General features: G+C 36.1%; 1 protein-coding gene across 3 annotated transcripts in view; it reads right to left on the bottom strand.

Moving 5' to 3' along the window:
- The window catches only part of ARAP2 (ArfGAP with RhoGAP domain, ankyrin repeat and PH domain 2), a 124,994-nt gene that overhangs the window by 65,243 nt on the left and 34,777 nt on the right, over window positions 1-24,974 (bottom strand). For all 3 annotated transcript variants that reach the window (XM_042053426.1, XM_042053425.1, XM_042053427.1), the window contains 2 exons: window positions 1,793-1,908; window positions 452-651 (listed from right to left, as the gene is read on the bottom strand). In XM_042053426.1, the coding sequence (XP_041909360.1) occupies window positions 452-651; window positions 1,793-1,908 (316 nt within the window). The remainder of the gene's footprint in view (window positions 1-451; window positions 652-1,792; window positions 1,909-24,974) is intronic.

Genomic DNA, 24,974 nt, shown 5'->3' with positions numbered 1-24,974 from the left:
ATTTCAATATAAAACATGACATAATTATATTTTTAGTAGTATCTGAAAAAGCTATCCCTATTGACAGTAAAATATGCCCATATGTAACAAAATTAATACCCAACATTTATACACTAAAAATCATTATTCTTTGGTATCTAGCCTTGCAAAAGCCATTCCTTTTCCATGAAGTGCTATTGCATCTTAATTTCCACTAATTGTGAAGGATTATTCATCTGAGAGAACTCAGCTACCACAGACATGCCATTTATGCATGGAAGTGCTTTAGAGTAAGAATGCCCTTGGTATTAAAAAAAAGTTTTGCTCACATTTTCTTTCTCAAAACTTCCACAAGGATAACACTTCAAAAATAAAATTAAATAAAATTTTTAAAAAGCCAATTCAAGGACATACATAGATATGCAAATACGACATTTTGTAGAACCCACATAGCTTGTCATTAATTACTCACCTGCACACTTCTTACAAATGACAACACAGAGATTGATGGATGCCCAGTCAGGACTGGGAGCTTTACAGTCAGCGCAGCTCCTGTTGGACTCATTGAACCAAATCTTCTCAGCTACTTCATAATCAGATAGAGTTTCTGCTATTGATTGCTGGAGTGCTTCAATCCAGTCTTGTTTCTCTCTTTCTGACTCTGCTGTAAAGCTGAAACAATTGACTTTTCTGTGTTATTGATCTTTATTTTAAAGCCCAATTAAACATGGCCTGTAGTCTCTCTTATTTATTACATTTACACCCAAAATCACAGTCAAAAATCTTCCTCCACACAGATATAAATACTAAGATGAAATGCATTATTTTGTATTTTTAGTCAATGAAACTCCCTCTGTTTTAGTACTTTTTTCAACAGAATCACTACTAGCGTAAGCTACACAGCTTTTGTAACATTCACGTAACATGCCTGAGTTAATTTCAATCCTTTTATGTTACTGATTACCAAACTTAAAGACTGAATTTTAACAAAAGCACAGAAGGACAAAAGAAAACATAGAGACTTACTGAGAATTAAAAATGGACTTGCATTTCATTTAAATTTATCTTTTTAAAAAATTAACTAGTAAGCAAACATCAACAAAGTAATGTCTTAAGAGAAAATCAAAGAACTAGCTATCTACCAACCAGCAACAGATTCAAATTGCTGATCAAGACTAATTTACCTGCTAGTTGACTGAGAATGAAAGTATTTTCTAACATTTAACAAGTCCAGGAGAACAAAGAAATTTCTTTTTCTCCTTCATTAAGACATCTCATTCAAGAAACACCACAAGACTCAACAAAAGGCTTTTATTAGCATGTACTTTCATTTTCTTAAAAATCATTACAAGTCTCAGCATCAGCCAAAGTGAAACTTTCACTGCTTTCAACCACAGATTTCTACAAGGGATAACACATGAAAGCTTCTTTTCAAATAAAATGTGTAATACTAAATGGATGTAGCATTATTTCACTACTGAAGTTTATTATTCTTTAGGATGGAGGCAATTTGTTGAAGTGGAGAAATTCCTTTCTCTTTTTTTTTCTTTTGCCCTTGCACAGAATGAATAAAGAAGGCTACATAAAAATACAAACCTGTGGGTATAATATGCCTAGTCAAGGGCTAACAAATGCAGCACACAGCTAAATAAATGAAAGAAAATCATCCTATTTTTCTAAAAATTGCTGAACATCCTTAATAAAAACGTCACCTTTTCATCCAAACTAGCTACAGCACTGCAGTATGAAACCAGTATTTCTTTAGTGCCTTAGTTAATTGCATATTTTGTTAAGTAAATATTAAAGTTCTTACCTAAAGCTTTTATAAGGAGTAATTATTTCAAAAGATTGCTTTGCAGCCCGATCCACTTGTTTTACATTTGCCACATTCATAGGGATTAAAGTGATACCAAATCCTGTCTTAAAGTCCTAGGGAAAAGATAATAAAAGTTTAGGGGGTTATCATTCGAGAAAAAAAATGCGTGAAAAAGAATTATTTCATCATGGTCCAAAAAATCCAAGACCAGTAATAGACACCTTTGCCATGACATACAAGCCACTTCTAATTTATTAATGGATAAATAAACCTCCACTAAATTTTGTCCAACCACTAAGTTTCCAACTCCTAGAAAGACCTTACTTGATTGTTGGTAGGAGAAAAAAATGTATGCTCTAGCTATTAATAAAGGAAAGAATAAAAAAAAAAGTTTAAAAATAGATTGCATTAAAATGTGAATGCAAAATTGTGGAAGGATCTAGCTTAAATCATGCTTTAGTGTCTAAATAATTTTTATACATCTAAATCCTTCTAACTGACAGCAGCTTTTCTTGCTTTAAAACTGAGTGTTCTAACAAAATAAAATACATATAAAATTCTTTCTTAAACCTTTGGTTGCTTCTGATCTACTACATGAACTAAACATGTCTTTGAAAAAAGGTCCTATATAGCAGTTAAAATAGACAAGGGTTAGTTGTGACTCAATTATTAGAAAGTATTTTTGCCTTAAACCAAGAGAAATCATTTGGGATTTTTTTCCTCCTGCATGGAAAAATGTACTTAAAATAAAAATAACTTTTGCATTAACACAATTGCAACATAAAATGTTCAGTGAGCTCTTGTGAGGGCCTATCAAATGTATGGATTTTGGAAAAACTGGTAAGTATGTATGTTATTTCTGATCTATTTGGAATACCATCAGCATTTCCTTCTTTAAATTTATTTACATGTCCATCTAATGGCAGTCACTTCCACAAGATTAACTTCTGGAAGTATTAGCATACTTCTTGAAAACAGTAACTAAATCAGAAACAGAACCAAACTATATCACCCAAGCAAAAAGCCAAATTCACATACTTTACCACTTGTATGTTCACTAAGTTACCTCTCACATAACAAGTAGTTGGGTAAAAACTGATAAAAATAAAAGCACTGAAGGGTAAATGCTTCCGAGTTGCCTGCCTCTGAAGAGAGGATTGTTTTTCTATTTAATACATATTTAAACCTGCATCACTGACAAGTTTCTCTTTGTAAAGATGCTTAAATTTTTAAACACTAAAGCCTAGATGGAGAAAATACTTTACAAAACTCTTAATTTTATTTCCCTATTTCAGGTATGAGCAAATAAAGATACAATTTTAGCCAGGACTGCTAAGGCTAAACCTGACAAAAGACACACATATATGCACAAGCATATTGTGTCTATGCACAAGCAGAAGTATCAATTATCTCATACGAGGCATTGAATAGAATAATCTCCCAAAAAGCACAGTAACATCCATTATAGGATGAGATTTTTAGAATGACAGAATTCCCACTAATTAAATATACTGTGAGATAAGTTAGTAATGTTTCCTTGCCAGACTTCTTATTAAGAATTTTTTGGGGTGTTTTTACATCCATTACCTTTGACAGTAACAGTGGGGAATCAGCTATGAATTTTATGGACACAACCCTTTGGAAAACGTAGAAGCTTTTCAATGACTAACCTGGTTTAGCCATACTTCATATAATTTAGTTTAGAAAATTTAAAAAAATAGATATATTTTTAAATATTTCTACTTTTCTTCTACCCTCATATCCTGTAACCTGAATATTTTTATTCTCTCCCCTCATCTTCAGCCCCCACACCAAGGGGTTTCATACCAACACACCTGTCTCAGAAGAGAGCAGAGAGTTCTGTGAAGCCTACTCAGTCCCTAATTCACCCTCTATGGGAAAAGAGTGGGCAGAATAATCTCTTTTGAGTGTGAACTTGACAGCCTCTCCTGTAGCAGTGAAGCACTCTTAACTTCACCAGTGAGAAAAACAGAAGGATGAAATAGTAAAAAAAAGACTGGGGATAGAAAAATACAAAAACTTTTATTTCTATCAGTGAAATGAAAAAAGAAAAGAAACCTAACCAAAACAAGCCAAAACCATTAACTTTCTAGAATTAAATGGTTTATTCTTCTGAGATGTAAATTGGATGCAAGTTTAATTTGTTGATTCAATTATTTCAAATTATTTCAAGCAATTGGCCTTAAGAAATCCTGATTTTCAAAAGAGAGGTAACAAGCCTATCCTTGAACCTTAACAGTGCAATGCATTCTTTGTTTCTTGAGTAAGAGTTGAAAAACCACCAGAAGCCATGGTTAATAGGTGTTCAATATACTTTTAGGTCCGGATTGAAGTTCACTGAAGGTAAATGAATAACAAAGATGACCAAAATAATATCTACCTTCTTGAGCAAGATCAAAAGTTCCCCTGTACAGTAGCTTCCCTTTAGGCACTTGCTACTGGTGATGCCCATAAAAATAATGCAAATAAGAAAAGGCACATGCTCATCTTCCCAAATAAGCTTCCAGCAATCTAAGCACTTGAACAAACAGTTGCAGGAAAGACATTTATAGTTACTAGCCACTGACAGACACATCCTCAAGGAATTAAAAAGCCCAACAACAACGTGACTTGAGTTCTCTCCAGGATCTTACTTCATACATTTCCCAAATACTTGTTGTGAAAAACTGAGGTCCTTTTTTATATGTATGTTGCCACCTGATAACTGAGAATTTTAATTTTTTTGCCTGACAACCGAGAATTTCGTTACACAACATAAGAGGAAAGAAAAGCTAACTAAACTTCATTCATCTACTTATTCCATAATGTTCCTTCTCAAAAATATTTATTTTATATCCCTTTAAGTCTCTTTTTTATGCTTTCAAACAGCTAGTTGCATCTCCTTTCCTTGGAGCAAAATGGAGCAAGCTGCATGGAAGCAACCTGATCACACACACATTAATGTCTGTGTAAACCAAACTTTGTTGTACTACCCTTAACAATACAGAAACAAGAAAGCCCTCTAGAAACAAAGTGCATTAATTTGAAAGTCTTAACCTTTAGGTGCAGCACCAACTCTCCAAAATTTGCATACGTGCCCAGTGTCTGAACAATCCCACTAAAGAGAGAATAACTCACTATGTTTTACACTCAGCAAGGGCATAACAACTTACAATACTGAATTTCAGTGTGAGGAAAGTCAGAAACGTTAAGAAATTAGAATCTACTTTTCAGAACAGAAGATGGTGGCAAATTAAGCAATTTCACTGGTACATTAGAGTGAAGTTATTTCCATAAAGGTCCACAGAAACTCCTTAAGGTAATTGCACAACACTTGGCACAAACCTGGCTTTGTGAATACAGGTACACTAGAATCTAATTTTCAGTGCTCAGAATTGTATCTTTCAGGAGTGCAGTCTTCTTCTCACCTTCAGAAACAGAAGTGGGAATTGGTACAGGGAAGAAAGAAGTGCTCCACTTTGAAAGAAAAATTCATTCACTTTGAGTGCACAGAAGGACAATAGGGCCATTCAAGAACTATACGAAAAAATCGACAGCAAGAGCAAGCAGTATCTTTTCAGAACAAGAATTGTCTTGCTTCTACCCACTGAAAGCTCATTGTTTCAGATACATGGAACTGTGCTAGGATTTCTGACAAAGGAAGAAAAGTTTAAGATTCAAAAATGCACAGAGAAAGATGAGGGTTGGATTGTTTGTTTGTTTTTTTTTAATTTAAACATAAATATTACTTAAATGTCTATAGTTACACTGTCTTCATGAATTTGAAGAAAGGCTGAAAAATGAGTTGACAATAAGAGCTTTAAAAAACCCCAAATAAAATTCTTTATAGATAAAATAATAGATCAAAAGTATTCACTAAACAGCACAGTTAACTGAAGGCTAAAAATACTAAGATGAGTACTGGCCTTCTGATTAGCTGTTGTTCCTTCCTGAAGGGTGAATGATTACAATGTGTCAGTGTTGCTGTTATTATCACCCTGTCTGAAAAAGACATAACCTATGAAAACGTGTCATCTGTATATAAACCATGAAATTATTTAACTTTTATTTTTAAACATACCTTTAGCACGTATCTATAAAGTGCCTCTCAGTGTACAAAACTGCCGTCTCTATTTTGCGTTATCTTTTCATAGGCAAAAGCTGTCCTGTGACAGGCTTTACTAACATTTCTTCAATTCTATTTTGGATGAAATTCAAGGAGATTCAAAATTGGTCTCACACCTTTTTTAATATACCACCACTGTTTTACAGACACAGAAATAAACACCAAGGTTAAGGAACACTAAAGTGCATGTATGTGTAAAATCATGCAACTGTATCTAAACATGAAATTTTGAGAGCTGCTGGACACCTAACTTTCAGTATGTTGTCTTAAAAAGACAGGCTCAGGCACCTTTCTGCATGCAATTCATAAATAAATTTGTAATCAGAGGCTGAACTGTGTGACTTGCAGACTTCCTCCACAAAACTGTACTTCTAAAAGAACTCTTCTTCTGCCTAGAAAGTATAATAATTTTTCTTTATATTTTTTCCCTTCCACTTGGCATTATAATTGGTTTAGTCAAACCAAAATTCATCTGAACACAGGAGTTCTAGAGATGCTGCTTGTGTTCAACATTTACCATTTCAGCAGCTATTATCATGTCTTTGGATGCGCTGTCTAACATTACCTCCCCAGTATAGAAAGTCGATTTAAAAAAATCCTTGCATCAGGAAAATATCTCAGGGAAATGAAACCAAAAAAATCCAGCCACAATTGTAACTTTATCCATACTCCTCACATAAAAATAATTGAAAATAAAAGGTTAACTAACTGCTACTTTCATATTAGAAATATCAATCCATATTTTTATATCCTTCTTTTTGGTGGAGAACTAAGGGGATAACAGCAACAGCCGAGAAAAAGGAAAATTGCTGCCATGAGTTCAAGAGACTATATTTCTACATACACATGTATATACACACATAAGTATAACACCTTCATACAGAAATATATATATTTGCAGCTTATTTTGAAGTAAAAAAAATACGGAAGTGCAGAACTCTGAAGTACAGAAATAGCACTGGTGTATGCTGGGAACACAGCACTATTGGAAATTGCTACATCAACTGTGTATTCTCACTGCACATCAGTTTCCTTCCTGTGAATTATGTGGTCATGGTGCATTTCCTTTTTTTGTCTTTGGCTGCCAGATCTTGAGGACATGCAATATTTAAGCATGTGCATGCACACACACAGATATATAGATATATATAGATATATATAGATATATAGATATATAGATATAAAAATATATATCTATATTAAATAAAGCTCCAGTAGTGGTAAGAAGCAACAGATAATAAGTCAAGAACATTATACTACATATAAAGATATATACACACACACAAGTGTATATGTGTGTGTTGATAAATGCACACTTTTTTGTTTCCTTTTTAACAGCTGTCTTTCATACCACCCTAACACTAATTTATAAAAATTCATATTTCTGAAACTACTCTTGTCCTACTGCCTATTCACAGAAAGTTCTTGACCTTTAATCACAGTATCTCTGATCAGAGTTCCAAAATAGGACCTTACATGGTTCCTTGAATTTACCATTTAATTTGCAACAGCTCTTTAGGTTTAGCTTGGAAAGTTACCACAAAGTTTGTGACAATTACACTATTCCTGCAAGATCTGAAAATTCCCTTAACAATTTAACATGATTTAGGCTTTTCCTTCATCCTAACCCCAAGGCATTTGATTCCCTCCAAACAACCAAACTATTCCAGAGAGATTAAAAGCCAGGATTTAGAATCATTCAGATGAAGCATTCATAGCTTCTTTCCCCTCATTATTTGGAGGCATATACTTCAGCCTTTCTAGCTATTAAGGAGGACTCATTTCTGCAACAGAAATATGGGAAAAAACAGGCTTCCATATTAATGAAAAATTAAGACTTGTTATGTAATTAAGAGTTTGAGAAAGAGTAACTAATAATGCAGAAATTGCTTTGATGATATTAAGTTTACACAAGTTTATATTGATTTCCTCTCCTTCTATAGGTACTGAACTTAGCACCCCTAGTTACTTCTCATCAGGCTTCTCTGCATCCTTCATCACAGCCTAAAACCTTTTAATACAGATTTCCAGTGATAGTTACTATCGTGGATTGAAATACAAACCACCACATATTTACTCTGTCTTACAGTCTTCTAATGAGTCTCAAAATGACACCACAGGGAAGCATACAGTATATAATTACAGGCTCAAAGCATAATGTTAGAAGAACATGCAGGTTGCTAACTCAAGCCCTGATGAGCAAGGACATGCTAGAATTCCAGTTGTCTCTGCATGTTAACGCTGTAGCTTGGTGCTCATCTGTTATGATATGTGACAGTTTTAAGTCACATCATCAGTTTTAAGTTCTTCATTTAACTAAGCAAAATTCTTTCCCCCATTAGAGAACCACTTGAAAATGATTCATGCTATTATTGCAGAAAAATTTGTAGTGACAACCTGGCATCCAAAATTCTGGAGGTTACAAAGGAAGAAGACAGCAAAAGACAAGAAGGGCCACTTAAATTAGCTCTAGTCAGTGCCACGTGTGGCACTGCAGTGGAGTGTTTTGGATATAGTGCCGGAGTACGTCCCTCTCTGTATCATTCCACATCATTATTTTATAAATAAATATAATACCTGTACTTTGAGATGGCTCTATGATGAAAGCCAGTACATAAGAAATGGGAATACCTAAGATATTAGTTTAAAAATGCATTCCTGACCAACACTCGAAGGTAGTAGTTACAACCTCGGATGTTTCTTCTCATGTAAGTCACAGATCTCTCTATTCACTTACTACAGGAGCAATTCAGAATTCTCACTTCAGCATCTATGTGTATGTATTTTGCAATATCAATACAACTTTATATCACTTGATTATGCAACATTAGGCCCATGCCTTGCTTGTTGTATGGGACGGATCTAGGACACATGAAGATGAAAGCTCCCTTCCTTTATGGGCTGCAAAACACAACAGAAAAAAAAAAAAAAGGAGGATCACATAATTAAAGTGACTGAATACTATCCTCGAGAGTTAGCTCTTAACTTTGCCTTTTCCAGATTCTACTCAGTGTAAATCAAAAGCCTTAGCATACAGTCATTTCACTGCACATTTTTCATTTCCCAGTATCTGACTTTATGCTCTAGGGTTTGATTTGCAGAACTGCTGAGCAACTGAAACTTCAGCCAAGACCTATGAAAGCAGTATTTTGAGCAGGTACAGTTTGACAGAGAACTATTCCCTCCCAATCGCCCATAAAAGACTAAAATAACAGAGAATGTAAAATATATGGATATTTGAATCCTTCATTCTGTTTCTCAGAACAGTGTGGTCACATGGAGGAGGCAATCATGTTCCTTTACTTTACAGGAACTGATGAAAAATAAATTCCTCATTGTTCCTCAAAGAACACTCCCTTTTCAGTGAAGGATTCATCTGAATGTAAGGCACTTTTCAACAGTGTGCTATAAAAAAGGCATGGGCTACTTCATGAAAAGAAATTAGAATTACCAAACAGTTACTAAATAAACAAAGCACTGAAAGAGGTAGTGATCCTGTGGAAGTAAATAGCATATTACAGTATCTACTGCAAAACACTATAATTGGATGAAATTAAGATCTTAGAAATCAGCCCAGTTTTCCCACAATTAGAGGGGTGCACACATCTGTAAGTGAGGTAATGTTATTTCACGCAGATCTTCTATGAATTTCCAAAAGTTTTTAGCTGAGTTCTTCAAAAAAATTAGGTTTACATAACACAGGAGCATCTGTCTTCCCATGTAACCCCAAGTAAGTTCTTACTCTAGACAGATGCTTGGCTTCAATCAATTTTAACATAATAGCAGCCAATGAATCTTCAGGTCTTAGCAAGATTTAAGGAAAGTAGATCAGAAGAGAGAACACAGAGCCTAAATTTCCCCACTTCCTTACTGCCCAGTCCCATAAGGAAAGGTTTTAGTGTATGGTCACAGTGAATTGAGACAAGATGATGCAATCTGGAAGGGGATGTTCAAAGTCAACAGCCACAAACACATAAATACATAAATTAAAAGCTTCTATTTCTTAATCCTCAAAAACAAAGCGAGAAGAAGACAACAGAGAGAAGAGAAAAGACCATAATTCCAAATATTCATAAGTTTCTCATTTGTGCTGAAACATGCTGAAAGGGAAGGGGAAGAAGCAATCCATGCTGCAACCATGCCTTGCCATTAAAAATAATTTGTATGCATGCAAATTATGTACTTCAGAAACAACATGTGCAGGTTGCTGCATTAATAGAAGAACCTGAATTTTACATAATGTTGTACATTTTAACATGAAGCAGTTTAAAGTTATTAGTGGAAAGCAGAGTGATTTAAAGGTACCATAGTCATTTACATTGCTGCTTTAGAAATACACTGGAGGAACTGAATTCTTCAACTATTCTACAATTCAGAGCTCAGCTGAAGTACAGAAAGTGTGATTCAGACCATATTCCATTCTTCCGACACATGCTTTCTTTTTCTTGTCACTCAACATACCAGGAAAGCAACAGTCTCACATCTGAGGCACACCACACAGAAACAAGCATCAAAAGCAAGCTGGTAATACTGCATACAAAACCTTCCTTGCTATCTTCCCAAATACCCTGAAAGACACCAAGCAAGAGAGACAAACCTGTCCTTCTTGTGTCCCCTACTGCCCCGCCACACAGACACACAAAAGACAAGTGTAGGCAAGGTTCCAGTTTCAACAATTACAGTAACTCCTTTCCAGCAGGGCCTCTCTGCAGCATGGGGCTAATTCAGAAACCAGCATCTTATCAGCTACAGAGGCTGAAGCCACTGCAGCTGCCTGGGCTATGATCTTTACTTTTGCTGCTTCATGAAAAATCATGAGATGACATAAAGATGGTACAGCTAAATAAACATGTAAATAAAAGTCAAAGCCTGTCACGAGCAAGTAGAGCCTATATTCAAGGCTTTCACCTTTACTTTTATTCCAATGGCTACTCATAACATTATCTCCTATTTAAAGAGGCAATCATGCTCCTTAAGATACACAATTTCTAACACACGGAAACTCATTCCATTTCAGAGTCCATTTCTTGCTACTCAATTCACATATTTTTTGCCCCAAAGGAATACCAGTTTAACATACACAAAATCTAAAATTACGTGGAAGTGCCTCAATTTTCCTCACTTTTAGTGTTTGATACCTTCCACCTTTTTTTTCATTTAGCTGAAACAGCTATCCCTATAGCCACCACATCAAATTCACACACAGTTTTAAACACTTCACTGCAATGAGCACCCAGAGCAACTCCTGTTCATACAAGGACATTTTTAAACATAGATATTACTATTACAATTTTAAGTAGCCATCTGGACTCTTCTTTGGAAGTGCTTCACAAATGGAAACCTTCTTAGATTTAGCAAGAGTGTTCTCCAGAGACTGGAAGGATCAGTGAATTTTAAGATACCACATATAGCCATAATTTTCTGAATTCATATCTTTATAATCGTCTTGCCAAAGCTGTACATACTCAGCAAGGATCTTGTTATGTATTCATAATCCAGAAAAACTGGTAAAAAAAGTGTTTGAACTCTTACAGGATGGACAGATTGTGAACATTTTTGCAATACCTTAAAATCTACAACAGTTGTCACTAGATAAGAGAGAAAACTGTTATGACATCCCCACTGGCAAAATTCCCCTAATGAACCAAGAAATCCTCCAAATAATGGAGTTTCTGCTTTCCTCCAAAATTTGCCCATGGAGATAAACAAATATGATATTGACAATAAAGTATCATTGACCAAGCACAGTGTTTTGACGTACTGACTACACACAGTAAGGTGCTAAGACAAATGGTCTTCACAGTATAAATACAAAGAATTCTTATTTTATTTACTACCTCCTTCTTTAATAAATTAAAATTCTATTATGTGATATTTCACAAGTAGAAATAATTAATAACTAACATAATTCATAGTAGTTCAATAACCACAAGCAACAATAGCATTTCCTGATGGAGAAAGTTTTCTGAAGTTTTTTTCATTCACAAACCCAATTTCCAAGTAATCTGCATGACTCAAAATATTTACAAAGGGCAATTAATTAAAAAAAAAAAATTCAACGGTTTTTAAAGTACCATACAAATAGGATTAATTATTATAGACATTTTCACATCTTAAAAAAATGTATTTATGGCTATCTGAATATACTCCAAACGTACCCCATTTAATCATAACTGGATCTCTATGGATTTCCCAGCTGATGTTGATAAAATGAACAGTTTAGATTTCTGATCCTATCAATCTGAATTACTCTTCTGAGATGGTGTATTTGCAACAAAACACACACATACCACACACCTTATAAGAATAAATGAATGAATTATGTGACATATGGAGAGCTCTGGACTGTGCTAACTACTTTTTCCAGCTTGGGAGATTTTAGACACCTTTTGCTTATAGAGCCATGAAGAAAAATGTTTCACTTTAACAATTGACATTATGATCTTCAATTTAAAAGGAAAAAAGTAAGCTAAGGAGAGTACAGACCCTCACAAAAGCTTTTGGCCAGACAGTATAAACTCTCATCTGTTTAATAAATGTTCACCTTTGAGGGAAAGAGACATCAAACCCCATAAAATTTCTGATTTGTTTGAAATTTGAAATTCTGAAATTTTTGGACTACCTGAACCAAAAACATAATGTTTTTTCTTGTGAAACACATAAATAAATATTTAGTAGAAGATCTAAATTTTGAGAGTGTGCACACATATTCATTAACTTTGAAGAAAGTGTCAGACTTCATGGAGGTTCAGACCTTCTCTAGAAGCCAATGTAAAGCCTCAACTTCCCACTAATGCCTAGAAACAGGAACCTAAGGAGACCTAATTATGATTTGTGAATTCCTCCTACTTCTGTAATACTTATCCTAAAAAAGTGAAGTGACAGCGGCACCAACAGTTTTGCCATACATTCATCTGTGCCTGGACCAAGAGAGGGCTGATGCTGTGACAACAGCAACGCTGCACCGCAGCTTTTTATGAGCACAAATCTTTCCTAACCCACTCGGTCATTTCAGCATGATCTCTCCTGGGAAGACATCCTCCTTACATCTAGTTCAGCCAAATATAGAGTGAGCTGGGTTTGGGGTTTTGTTTGTTTGTTTTGAGGGATGGGTTTCTGTGGGTTTTTTTATAAAGAAAGTATTTTTGTCTGCTGGCTTTAGATTCAATCATACTAATTTGTCTTTATGTGACAAACAAAGATGAAAATAGCAGATAAATGCAGAGAAACTGTTTTGAATTTTTGTAAAGCAAAATCACTAATGGACACACACAGCTACTGCTTAGCAGCTATTCCCTTTCATACTTGCCTAGGCTTTGTGTCACAAAGGTAGTGATTTCACATAAAAAAAAGTTTGTATAAAAATAAATATATAAAAGACAGTTTCAAGAATCAATAACATTTACAAACAAGCAATCTACTTTTCACTACTTAAATACTGAAATGGTTATGGTATTAAATACTTACAGAGATTACTGAATTCCTAGTAAATCCATTGTAAATAAGTTTTATTATGAGTTCATGCAAAAGCCATTGCCATTTGATTTTAGTGATTATTTTTTTTTAATTTTGATTTTACAATGATCAAAGCTAAGATGGGCAACTGCCACAGCTAAAGAAGAATCCAGCTCTAAAATATCTGCACTATACTCATGTTTCAGAACTGTATGTAGAATTAATATACCCTTATAAACAAACAAAATGCCTTTGTCATAATGAATGTAATCTAAATATTTTATGAATATTGCCTCCCATCACAAATTATGAGCTAGAAGCACCTTACGTAAAAATAAATTCAAGCTTTCAATGAAATTATTTTCTGCTAATGAGGAGCAAAGGCTAATATCTAACAAAGTACAAATTATCTGTGAAAACATGGAGCAACCATTCTCTAAAAAAGGTACTAAAACAAATTAGAAGTTAAAAACAAACCAAAATCTTTGAAAAAAACAAGCCGTTCACATACTTCTTTTAAATAACCTTTATACTCTATGTTACTATCTCGACAGCTAGTTAATAGAAAGAACACTAAAAATTAAATCTTTAACAAATTATATCCATTTACACATTTATCTTCTGTTTGTTTCTTAAGTTTCCTGTTGTCACCCACTGAACAGTACAGGAAGGTCTTTTAGGACCCACAATAAGCTACAGATACATGGCTCCCTTGTAGCATAATGATTCTACCTGTCTACTACATTCCTTTCACTTCTTGAGTCTCTCACTCATGCCCAAATCCTTACAAGCAAGAAATAAATCTCACTCACCTGAATTTAATGAGCAACTGGAAAAACAAAACTTGTCAACAGCAATGCTAACTCATGTCTCAGATCACATTCTTGGGGAGGGGCAACAGGCCTAGATTACTATTTATTTCTTTCCTGAATGTTGTGCTAGAATAGCCTTCAAGATCATGCAGTAATTAAAAAAAATAATTTTTGAAATATGCACATATTGCTATGTTAAGATTAGTCAAGATGCCTTACAAATCAGTGGTTAGTGAAGAGCAGCACCTGTAGTGGCAATTTGCTCACGGAAAGTGACCAGCAAACAGGGAAGCACTGATTTACAGGCTGATTGTACAGCAACATTCTGACCTAGACACCAGCGAACTGAAGCCACTTCATGTCATGGGGAAGCACAGTGATAAAAATGCTGTTCTGGCTCATAACTGAAACTCTGCAGATGCATCTCATCACACACAAGTTGCATCAAAATTGCAAAGACTTGATCAAGATAACACATGAAAGAGAATCTCACAAATAGTAAAAATAGAACGAGAATTACAAAATCACTCCCATTTAGGATATTCGGAAACCCAGCATCAGCATTTTGTACCATTTGTGGGTGGGGAGGGTTGTAACATACTACAGTAATTTTTAAGAACAGGAAATCTACCAAAAAACCCTTCTATATTAGTAAGAGTAGGCAGCTGCAATCTGCAAACATGCTGAAGTTACAGAAGGTATATTTTCTCAGCATGAACATGTCATTTCAGAAACTAGGATGAAGAAGAATTCAGGAATGAAGGAAAATACTGCACTAAAATGAAAAAACTGGCAATTGACATAAATGGCAAAGCTCCAACTGACATTCAGAGAGATGGAGATTCACCCCAGGTATCTGTGAATAGATCCTACAAGAAACAGTTTTCCTTAAATGGCCCCATATATACTGAAAATGCAATGCATCCCTAACTTTCCTATTTAGAAGGACAAGCAGCTGCAACAAAACTGCACATGCCTCTTCATGTTCATTTTAAAATACATCTACATGCAGTACAGGAGAATGAAATTTAGGTGTGAGGATAAAAGACCTGCACAATTAGAAGACCTGAACAGCACCACAGAATCACGCAGAACAGTGATAACACCCTCTGGTTTTGTATCTACAGTGCACTCTATTAACCTGTACTTTTTCTTCTTCCTGTAAAATTCCCCTACATGTCCACTTGCATATATTAAGAGATGTGTCTCTGATATTCCATACCACATCAGTGAGAGAAGGATGAAGAAACAGAGTCTGAAACACAGTTTGTGTAGATGTAACCCTTTCATTTCTACATATAACACTCTACATTAGCATTTGTTGCTGAGAACACCAACAAAGACACACAAGTTTCACACTGCTAATGGTACATATTTACCATAAGCAAGTACCTAAGGATCATCCAACTGCACACTGTTGTTAAATAAAACCAAACAAGTTATAGATCATCCCTTTTTTAGCTGCAGCACACAAAAAAAAACCAATTGCTGTACTTATTCAGGCCAAAATAAACCCTTTCTCGGTAAGTTCCATAAAGAGGTTCCTGCCCTCTTCTGCATGGTTGGTTTTTTTTTTACAAAATAAGATGAAAGATTGTAGAATCCCCTTTGCTTCTCTTTGTGAAAAGAAGTGCAAGGTGAAACAAACCAACCTGGAAGTCAGAGTCCATCTCCCACATGGGCATCGGCAATGACCAGCCACAGCCCTCTCTCATTCTCTTCTCTTACAGCTACTCAGGACTAATGAATTTTGCCTTGATCAGTTTCTCAACTTTTGTTATGACCCCCATCTCCTGTCTCATCAGTTTTCTTGTAGCCCAGTAAATTGGCAGCTGCTCAGTTCCTTCAGGGGAAAGAAGCGAGAGTCAATTGTAATAATGGGCTGCAATTACTCCTGTGTTGCAGGAACTGAGCTGCTGTTGCTGACTGCTGTCATTTTATCTGCCTTTGAACTTCTTTATGACCCCATGGCAAGGAATAACACCTCTCAGCTGGAAAAAGCATCATACATACAACATCCTGCAGAGCCTCTCAAATAAGTGCCAGACAGGCTGATCGTGAACCAGGAAACAGGACACAAAGCCATATTTGTTATACCAATGCAGCCACTCTGCTTCAAACCTTTCTTAAACCTCACTCATGTATCTCTAACACAGGTCTGCATACTGGACTTAAACCACAGACGAGGATAAATGTGGACAAATGCAGTATTAGTGGATATAGACTCCTGTCTGCATCCCTGCAGAGCATAGAAACCTCTACAATTTGGAAACATTGGCTGGTACAAGACAAGCAATTTTGCAATAACTGAAATAGAGTCATATCCAACAGCAGCAGGAGTTTTTTGTACTTTTTTTTAATAGCCTAACTCACCTTAAACAAGAAATGGACATATAATCAATCTGATATAATAATTAAATATTACATACCAGAATCCCCAAAAGGATTAGCAAAGTCAATAATGAAAGAGTTTATCTCGATGAGTAAAACACACTTGTCAGCCATTGCATTATCAGGCTCAGCTTTTTTTCCAAAGTAATTTTATTGAAAATGCTACAGAAGTATGATAAAAAGGTCTACCAAAAGGAAAAGAAGAACCAAGAAAAACAAGCCAAACCAAATAAAAGTTGTTTGAAATGCTCGAAACATACTAATGTATGTCACTAGGCATGACTCACAATACAAACAAGATTATTTCTACATTTTCTTTCCTGAATTATTGCTTTCCGTATATATTCCTGAATATATTTTTCTTTCAACCATTGTCCAGGCCTGTTCACATGGTTCTCTGGCCGCCCATTGCCAATTGTTTTGACAACCTTCCATCTTAAGCAAAGGTAATAAAGCTTGATTTTTTTTCCTGCTCTTCAGTGCATGCAACATTTTTCACGTTTCTTTAAAAGTGTTAGGTATCAGTCAATCATTCTGATGGATCTCTGAGGGGTCCTGACCTACATGCTGAGATTGAAATAACTTTTGAGTGAAGTTTTCTGGAAATATCTCTAAGATACTGATTTTTAATGAATGAGATTTAAAACATGCCATCTCTAAGAAGATGTTATTTTGTACGGAAAATATTTGAGAGGGAAAATTTAATTTAATAACCATGACATTGAAGTGTTTCATGCAGTAAGAATTCAGTCTGAGTTGATTAAGTTCAAATTTGTTGGCCTAGCAATTTATTAACAAGGGACAGAAATTATTGCTGAGAAAGCACACTGGGGTATTCCCCACATTCATACTAAGCTGTAAATCATAAACTCTCCTCCTTTGGCTATAAGGATGGCTCATTTATTTAGAATAAAATTTGTAGATATAAGATAGTGGAGTAGAGAAAATAATAGTTTTTTACTACCTAAGCAATACCATACTGCTCCAAACAACATAAAGAATCCAGCACAGATGAAGAAAATTAAAATATTTATGGCCCAAAAAAATTAAAATGTCACTTGAGCAACAATGATTTTAAAGATCTTAGTATTTTATTTTAAAGTATCTTAGTATTTATCTTAGTACTTATCTTAGTAGATCATCTCTATAATTCTTATTTTAAACCATCCACTTTACATAACTAATGAAAACTCCAATGGCCTAATTATTTTAGTAGTCCAGTAGCAACTCCAACCTGCTCTCTGTGCACTGCCATCAAAGCTACTCTTCCCACTTCCAGCCCATGCTGTGCGGAAAAGAACCGTTTTGCCGCAAGTGTCTACTGCTGAGTTAAGCATTTGTACAAAAAGGGGTGGGAGCTGACAAAGTATGAAGAGGAAAAAAGAGAGGGGGTACTACAAATTCTGGGTATTTTCAACAAGTTGCAATGGTCCTTACCCTGATGAACTCCAACAGAGATTGAAGTAAGACCGCCCAATCTTGAAAATCGCCACTGAGTAACTACAGAAATCCATGAATGGCAAAACTGTTTTCTTTATTTTTCTTTTATGCATTTCCTGCACGATCAGTTATTGCAAGCTAAATGCATTATGATCAATCACTTCCTTTTAAGTGCTTGGAGTTCTAAACATTACAGTGTCAGCTACAAGACACGTTAATGAATTGCAGACATACTCTTTGGTCTCCTGCTGGTGCAGGAGTTATTTAGTTTTGCAACCAAGGAGAAAATTTTAATCATCATAAAATGACTGCCAGTGCTCATCTGATGATACTTGTCATAGATTAGGCAAATCCTAGTCTTCAGCAATACTGCTTTTCCACTTCAGACTGGAAAAAAGAATAGCCCCACCTGTTACCTTTCACAGAAGGATATTGTCAGACTGAAATATTATAGTTTATGACTTAAATATTTTCTTTAAAGACTTTTAAAACTGTATTACAAAAGCTGCAAAGAAGACTACTGCATCCTGAATGGGGCCCTGATTTAGGCCTTACACTGCTCGCTGATGAAGATAAAGTAACAACTCAGGGCTGGGGACATTCACAAAACACAGGCTTAACACCTCCAAGATGAGGACCACAGCCCCAGGGCTCGCACAGACCCTCGCACCAAAGGGTGGGGGGAGGAGAGGCTTTGGGTATCTTGGAAAAAACCTCTGGTCAGAAGTGCAGTGACTGCCCATCCTCCACTGTGCAGAGGAGCCCAGCTGAGGGGCCCCTGCACCAAGGGGGGGGAAGCTTATCCACAGCAGAAGGGGTGACATGGCCCATCACAAGGGCCCCCCTCAAAGGGGTCCCCAGACCCTGCACCAGAGATGATGCAACAGACCCTCAGTGTTGCAAAGGACAGTGTGTCAAGCCAGCCCCTTCAAAGGGAGACACATGGGCGTTCCCATCTGGCCCAAAGCATTTATTACTCCATGGGATTCTGTACTCTCCAGCGCATGGTGTGGTGGCATGTGGTGGCGTGGCCACAGCGGCGACGGGGGACCCTCACCACCCAAAGACCAGGTGGAGGGGAGCAACGAGACATCATTGGGACCCTCGGACGGGTGATATGCTTCCACCTAACCCCTGTCACCTCTCCCTGTTCCCCCACCCCCCATGCACACTTCTTTTTTCCATTCCTTTCTTTCTTTCTTTTCCCTTCCCTTCCCTTTGCCTCTTTTATTATTAAATAAAATACATCAATTATTTGGCATCAACATCTAACCTCGTTTGGTTTTAATCTCATTTCTGGAAACATTTTGAACCTTCTAAGTTCTTTCCGGTTTATGCACAGAGACTTCGCTTGCTTTGCTTTTCTGGGTTTAAACCGGATCATAACAGATATCCATACAATTTAGTTCTTTATCATGTAGGCAATGTACCAAAAGAGAAAAATATCCTTTTGTGACATTACTTGTCTGAGCTATGCCACAGGAAGTATTCAGAAACAGGACTGAATTCAGAAACCACATCTACTTAATTGAGTTGTAATGGATTTCAAACCTGGCAAATTGGTAACAGAAGTTATATACTAAACAAAAATTTGCAATAGCATATTATGGTATTTTTAACTAATTATACATGGAATTAACATACACTATCATGGAAGTCTGGTGACAACAGATGAGGAGAAGATTGAGATTTGAGACAGCCAACTTGCCTTCATCAAGGGAAAGTCTTGCCTAAGTAACCTAGGGGCCCTCTATGAGGGAATGACTACATTGGTAGAGCATCAGATGTCATTTTTCTGAGCTTCTGTAAAACCTTTTGCACAGTCCTCCACAACATCCTTCTCTCTAAACTGCAGAGAGCGTGATTTGATGAGTGGACAGTTCAGTGGATAAGGAATTGGTTGGAAAGTCACATCAAGAGGGTAGTGGTCAATGGCTCAGACATCCATTGGATATTAGTGACAAGTGGTGACCCTCAGGGGTCTGTATTGGGACCAGTGTTACTTAATATCCTCATTAATGAGACAGATGGACAAATGCGAGAAGTGGGCGCATGGGAACCTCATGAGGTTTAATGAGACCAAGTGCAAGGTGCTATATCTGGGTCAGGACATCCCCCAGTATCAGCACTTCGTTATTTACAGTATACAGATACGTATATGGTGACTATACAACATTTCAGATTAAGTGAATGCAGAAATAACTTTTTCATGTGATTTAAAATAAAAAAATAAATGCAGACCTGGTCTACAACTGTAAAAGGAAGTTGCCATAAAAATGCTCTGGTTCCTTCTTCTGGGCTTTTGATCCAATACATTATGTTACTATGGAATTTGAAGCCAAGCTAGTAGTTCTTAAAAACAAGGAACATACATAGTGATGGACAACGGTCTCAGGAAATTCCAGTACTCTTAGAAGCAAATGGATTTCCCCAACACTGCATTAATAGTGTTATAGTCTTATGGCAAGTAGACCTAAAACCAGCTTCAATTGCTTTTGCATGTGCTCTGCCACTATGTAAAATCTTCATGATATTCAAAAATATCCCACTCTTCTTCACTGTTAATTTTTAAGTGATTAAGGTAGCTGGCTATATATGTATTATTCATCTATAAAGCTTGACAGAGCAATACTGAAAAACTGACAACTTTACTCCAAATCAGATTAATCAGGAAGCTGTTTATCATTGTGGAAGCATTAGGCTTTTTACCATGTTTCATGACTGCTTTAGGTGTACTTACGTCTCAGTGAGATCTTAATAGCATAAAAACAAATGAACAGGAAAAAATCCTCAAAGTTTAGCTGCATGTAGAAGAACGTAACACTAACTCTTAAATCTTTTTTTTTTTTTAATAGAAGTCCTGTTTATGCCCTTCTCAGTGTTCTTCAATAATATTTTCCACAACCTAGAACAACATCACACAAAATTATTTTTGAATGTTAAATGCAGATCTTCCCTGTAAAGGTGGTCATTGACACATTTTTCTTCTCTGATTGAGCCACTTTAGCAGCATATTATTTTAAATCTATTTTTTAATCTTTTTTGAAGTAGGCTTGCAATTAAATTTAAAACTGAAGAAGTAATTGCAGTAACAACAACAAACCTTTTCCCACTCAACATGATTTCTTGTAATACTCATTTTGCATTATAACAAGAAAAATGAAAGCAAGCTTCCTTACGCAATTCAAGTTATTTCCTGTTCAGTTGTTTCTTATGTCATGCACAGCAATTGATCATTGCTATGCTTTTGAGTGTGGAAAATTGTAATGAATTTCTTGCAAAGAACTGCTGGAAAATTAGGGATATGACCTTAATCTATCATTCTAACTACAGCTTGATGCAAACAACTATATTTAAAAGAGGCTGGATCATTCCGCTACAAGTCGCCAATGTATCAGTATATTTTGTCTTAAAATACTTCTTCATATTAGTCTTTCCCCCTCCAATGTATTTGGTATATTTTTGGGTTATTCTGTTTTTGTTTTTTAACATTTGGTACAGATTTGTATTGCTATGAAGGAAGAACAAAGCCTACATAAATCAAACAACAAGGAGCAAATGTTCTTTTGTTTTTCTGTTACCTCCACCTATTGAAGCCATTCCAGGACAAGCTCAGCTGTATGTTTGTAACCATGTTTGATCACGGTCTGCACTAGCAATCAAGTACAGCACTGTTCCTTTAGAGTTTCCCAGTTATTACAACTGACAGTTTTTCATCACAAAATCTCTAAAAGCACAGATGTTCTTGGGGCAGGGGAGATGAGGATAGGGAACAGGAGAAACACAAGTACAAGGATTGTACTTCTTGTTTTCTCATTCTCGATAATTCCTCCTTCCACTGCCACACCCAATACATACCAGGTACTTCTCTCTCCTCTCACCATCTGAACTATCAGCCATCTGAACAGTCTTCCCTCCTGCTTCCTTTGTTGCCTTTACTCCCCTATCTTTTTCCCTAGTTTCCTTTTCAGGACTCCCAGTTGCTTTTCTCAGGGTTCCTCATTAGATCTCAAAACTTTCAAGTAAGTACTTTCCTTTCTGCTCAACTTGCATTCTACTCCTCTCCCAGTTTTCTTTCATATTGGTATTGCCATCACCTTGTACTCATTATATTCCCAAATATAATCACGATGATACACCAAAGACTCTATATACATTAAAATGACTTTCTCATGATTTATGCTTTAGCATGACAACCAATCATTACTACTCATCTTCAGGATTTCATTTAGCTGTTCTTCTTTGGTAACCTTCCATTTTTAAACACTTTTGACTGTTCTTAACAGATACTTCTTTTTTTTAAAGGATTTCTCTCTCATTCATCATGTTCTTGATTATTGATCAGGGTTCCATTTTCTCCAGGTAAAAACAGAACATTTCCTAATGAACAATCCCCTTTGCAGAGCATCATTACATATTCCCATTGCTGTACACCAAAAGACTTCCAAGTCTGCCCCTGAATCCCAGCCACATTGTCTGTGGCACTGTATTTCACAGTATCATAGAATGTTTTGGGTTAGAGGGGACCCTTAAAGATCATCTAATCCAATCCCCCTGAAACATGTATCCAACAAGGGCATCTCTCACTAGACCAGATTGCTCAAAAACACTCCCCTTTAAGCCTGTGTTTCTGAGCAGAGATAAGAACTTATCTCTGATCTTATGCAGACAGAGACTCATGCAGACATCCCTCCTGCTTCCTTCCACTGACATCACATCACTTCCCCTCTTTCAAGATGCCAATCTCAAGCATCACCTTTGGCTTGTCCTTTCAGCTATCCTTGTATCAGTTCTCTACATTATCCCACCCTTTGCCATCTTCTGCCTATTTAATATCCTTTCTTGTAATACATCTTTTGGTGTTGTCCAGTTTTGCTTTAAATGCACCATTAGCATTACAGAGGAAATGAAAATTACTAGGCACCGTTACTGGTTCATTCAATATGAATAAACATTTCCATCTGCCACAGAGCAAATCATTTCAATCTTTGACAAAACAAAACACCCTCTGAAATCAATAGGAACATTGAGCCAAAATGAAATAAGAGGTTTTAATAAGTGATGTATATTATTGTTTATACGTAACAGAGAGAATACTCATCACCATTCTAGCTTTAACTTCAAGTCAGGCATGGAGAAAACATGTCACAAATTATTATGGCACACAGCCATACCAGTCCTCTGTCTTCATATTTTGCAAATTTCCTCTAATATCCCAGGTAAATACATCTAACCACACAAAGCAGTAACAAGAAGATCCTGATTTCTCTTTTCAAAGCCAAATTCTAGCACAAACACTGCGACATCTAGGCCCTTCCTGACTTTTGATACCAGTAAATCTTAAATATAGCCTAACAATGGGGATATATACAAGCAAACCAGACAAGCATCTGTCAGAACCCTTCTGAGGGTAACAGTGGGAAGCTTATCACTGGCAGCACCACAGCAGACTGACATTTCAAGCCAATGTTTGAACTGCCATGAACAATCAGATTACATGCTTTTATTTAAGCACGAATGACTTTGAAACAGAAATGGGAATTTCAGCAAGCTGCAGGTTGAACAAATTGATTCTGTATGACTTACTTTTCACTTTTGCTCACAGAGGAAGTTTAAGAAATTTACACTACATGAGTCAAAGAAATTTATGGTTTTGTACTAGCACTATATCACTGCCAGAAGTTCAAGCTAAACCAATCACTTTTTAACTAGAAAAGGGCCTGAGACATGATGTTCTAATCTCAATCTGAACTTCACAAAGTTCATGGTGGTTATGTTACGATTTGGCATTTGGCTTAGGATCTTCTCCACTTTTAACACTGAAGAAATTTTTCTTTAAAGTAACAGCAGACTCTCCTCTATCGAGTTTATTAGAAATCAATGAATCAGCTCAATCCAATCTCATTTCAACATTGTAAGAAGGCTAAATAGGTGTCTTTTAGTACTGCAGTTATAATAAACCCCTCTAAGGCTCCCCGGGAGTCTAGTATGGATGTGAATTCCAATATGAACAGGATTTGGGGACATCCCTGGACAGATTTGCCTGATAATTACTGGCTCAACTGCAAACTTGAGACAGGGAAAGATTTTTAGGTCAACAGTGCTCTCTAATGGATTAGTGATGTATTGCGATGGTTTTCTAGAGGACTGCAGTAAAAATCATTGTTTCCCACTTGAAATTAAAACACAAGAGGTAGCCAATGAATTGCAGACTTTGACAGCCTAAAGACAGAAGCTATTTCTTCTTACTCACAAACATCCAGAAATTGCATGAGGAAAGGATATTGTTCAAATGGAGAATCTGAAAAGAAACATCTTCAGACCATTTGAATTTTCTGGGGGTTAGATAAATAAGCTTTGGGAAGAAGCTGGTTTTGCACCAATATTGTTTGCAATATTCATACACACTGGAGGAGTTGACAGGCTGGCAGCACGTCTAACCATTCTGTTTCAGGGTTTGATTTTGGTTCGCCTTCTGCTTCACTGCAGTCAGTGATCTTTGCAGAGCATCCATGTAGTAGAAGGGAATAAATATCTAGTAAAAGGGCTGTATAAGGGCATGCTTTCATGATCAGCTAAAGCAATTCTGAAATCCCTGATGTTGAAAGGGCAGAGCAGATACAACTGCAGATACACAACTGCACAAGCAATAGAACCAACACACATGTGCACAAACACAAAAAATAATTTTAAAAAATCTGTAAAAAAAAAAGGGGAGGGGAGCAGTCTTAGAGTATCTGAATCATATAATCTTCACTCTGAAAATGCAGAAAAGAGCAATCAAGAACCCTTAAACAGCAAATGGCTCTGTTTTGTATCAACATACAGTCAGAAAAACTGACTCAGCACAGTGGGCAGAGCTGGTAGTGCCCCATATCAACAGAGAAAGTTTAAAGCACTACTTGAGGCAAGAAAGATGCTCCCAATAGTTATATTCAAGCAGAGTAAGAATGAA

Source organism: Corvus kubaryi, unplaced genomic scaffold, assembly GCF_017639235.1.
Source record: "Corvus kubaryi isolate FWS band 111438036 unplaced genomic scaffold, C.kubaryi_AGA036_p1.0 split1-131, whole genome shotgun sequence".
Classification (NCBI taxonomy): domain Eukaryota; kingdom Metazoa; phylum Chordata; class Aves; order Passeriformes; family Corvidae; genus Corvus; species Corvus kubaryi.
The sequence above is the reverse complement of the archived record's forward strand: the minus strand, read 5'-3'. Positions and strand labels throughout refer to the sequence as shown.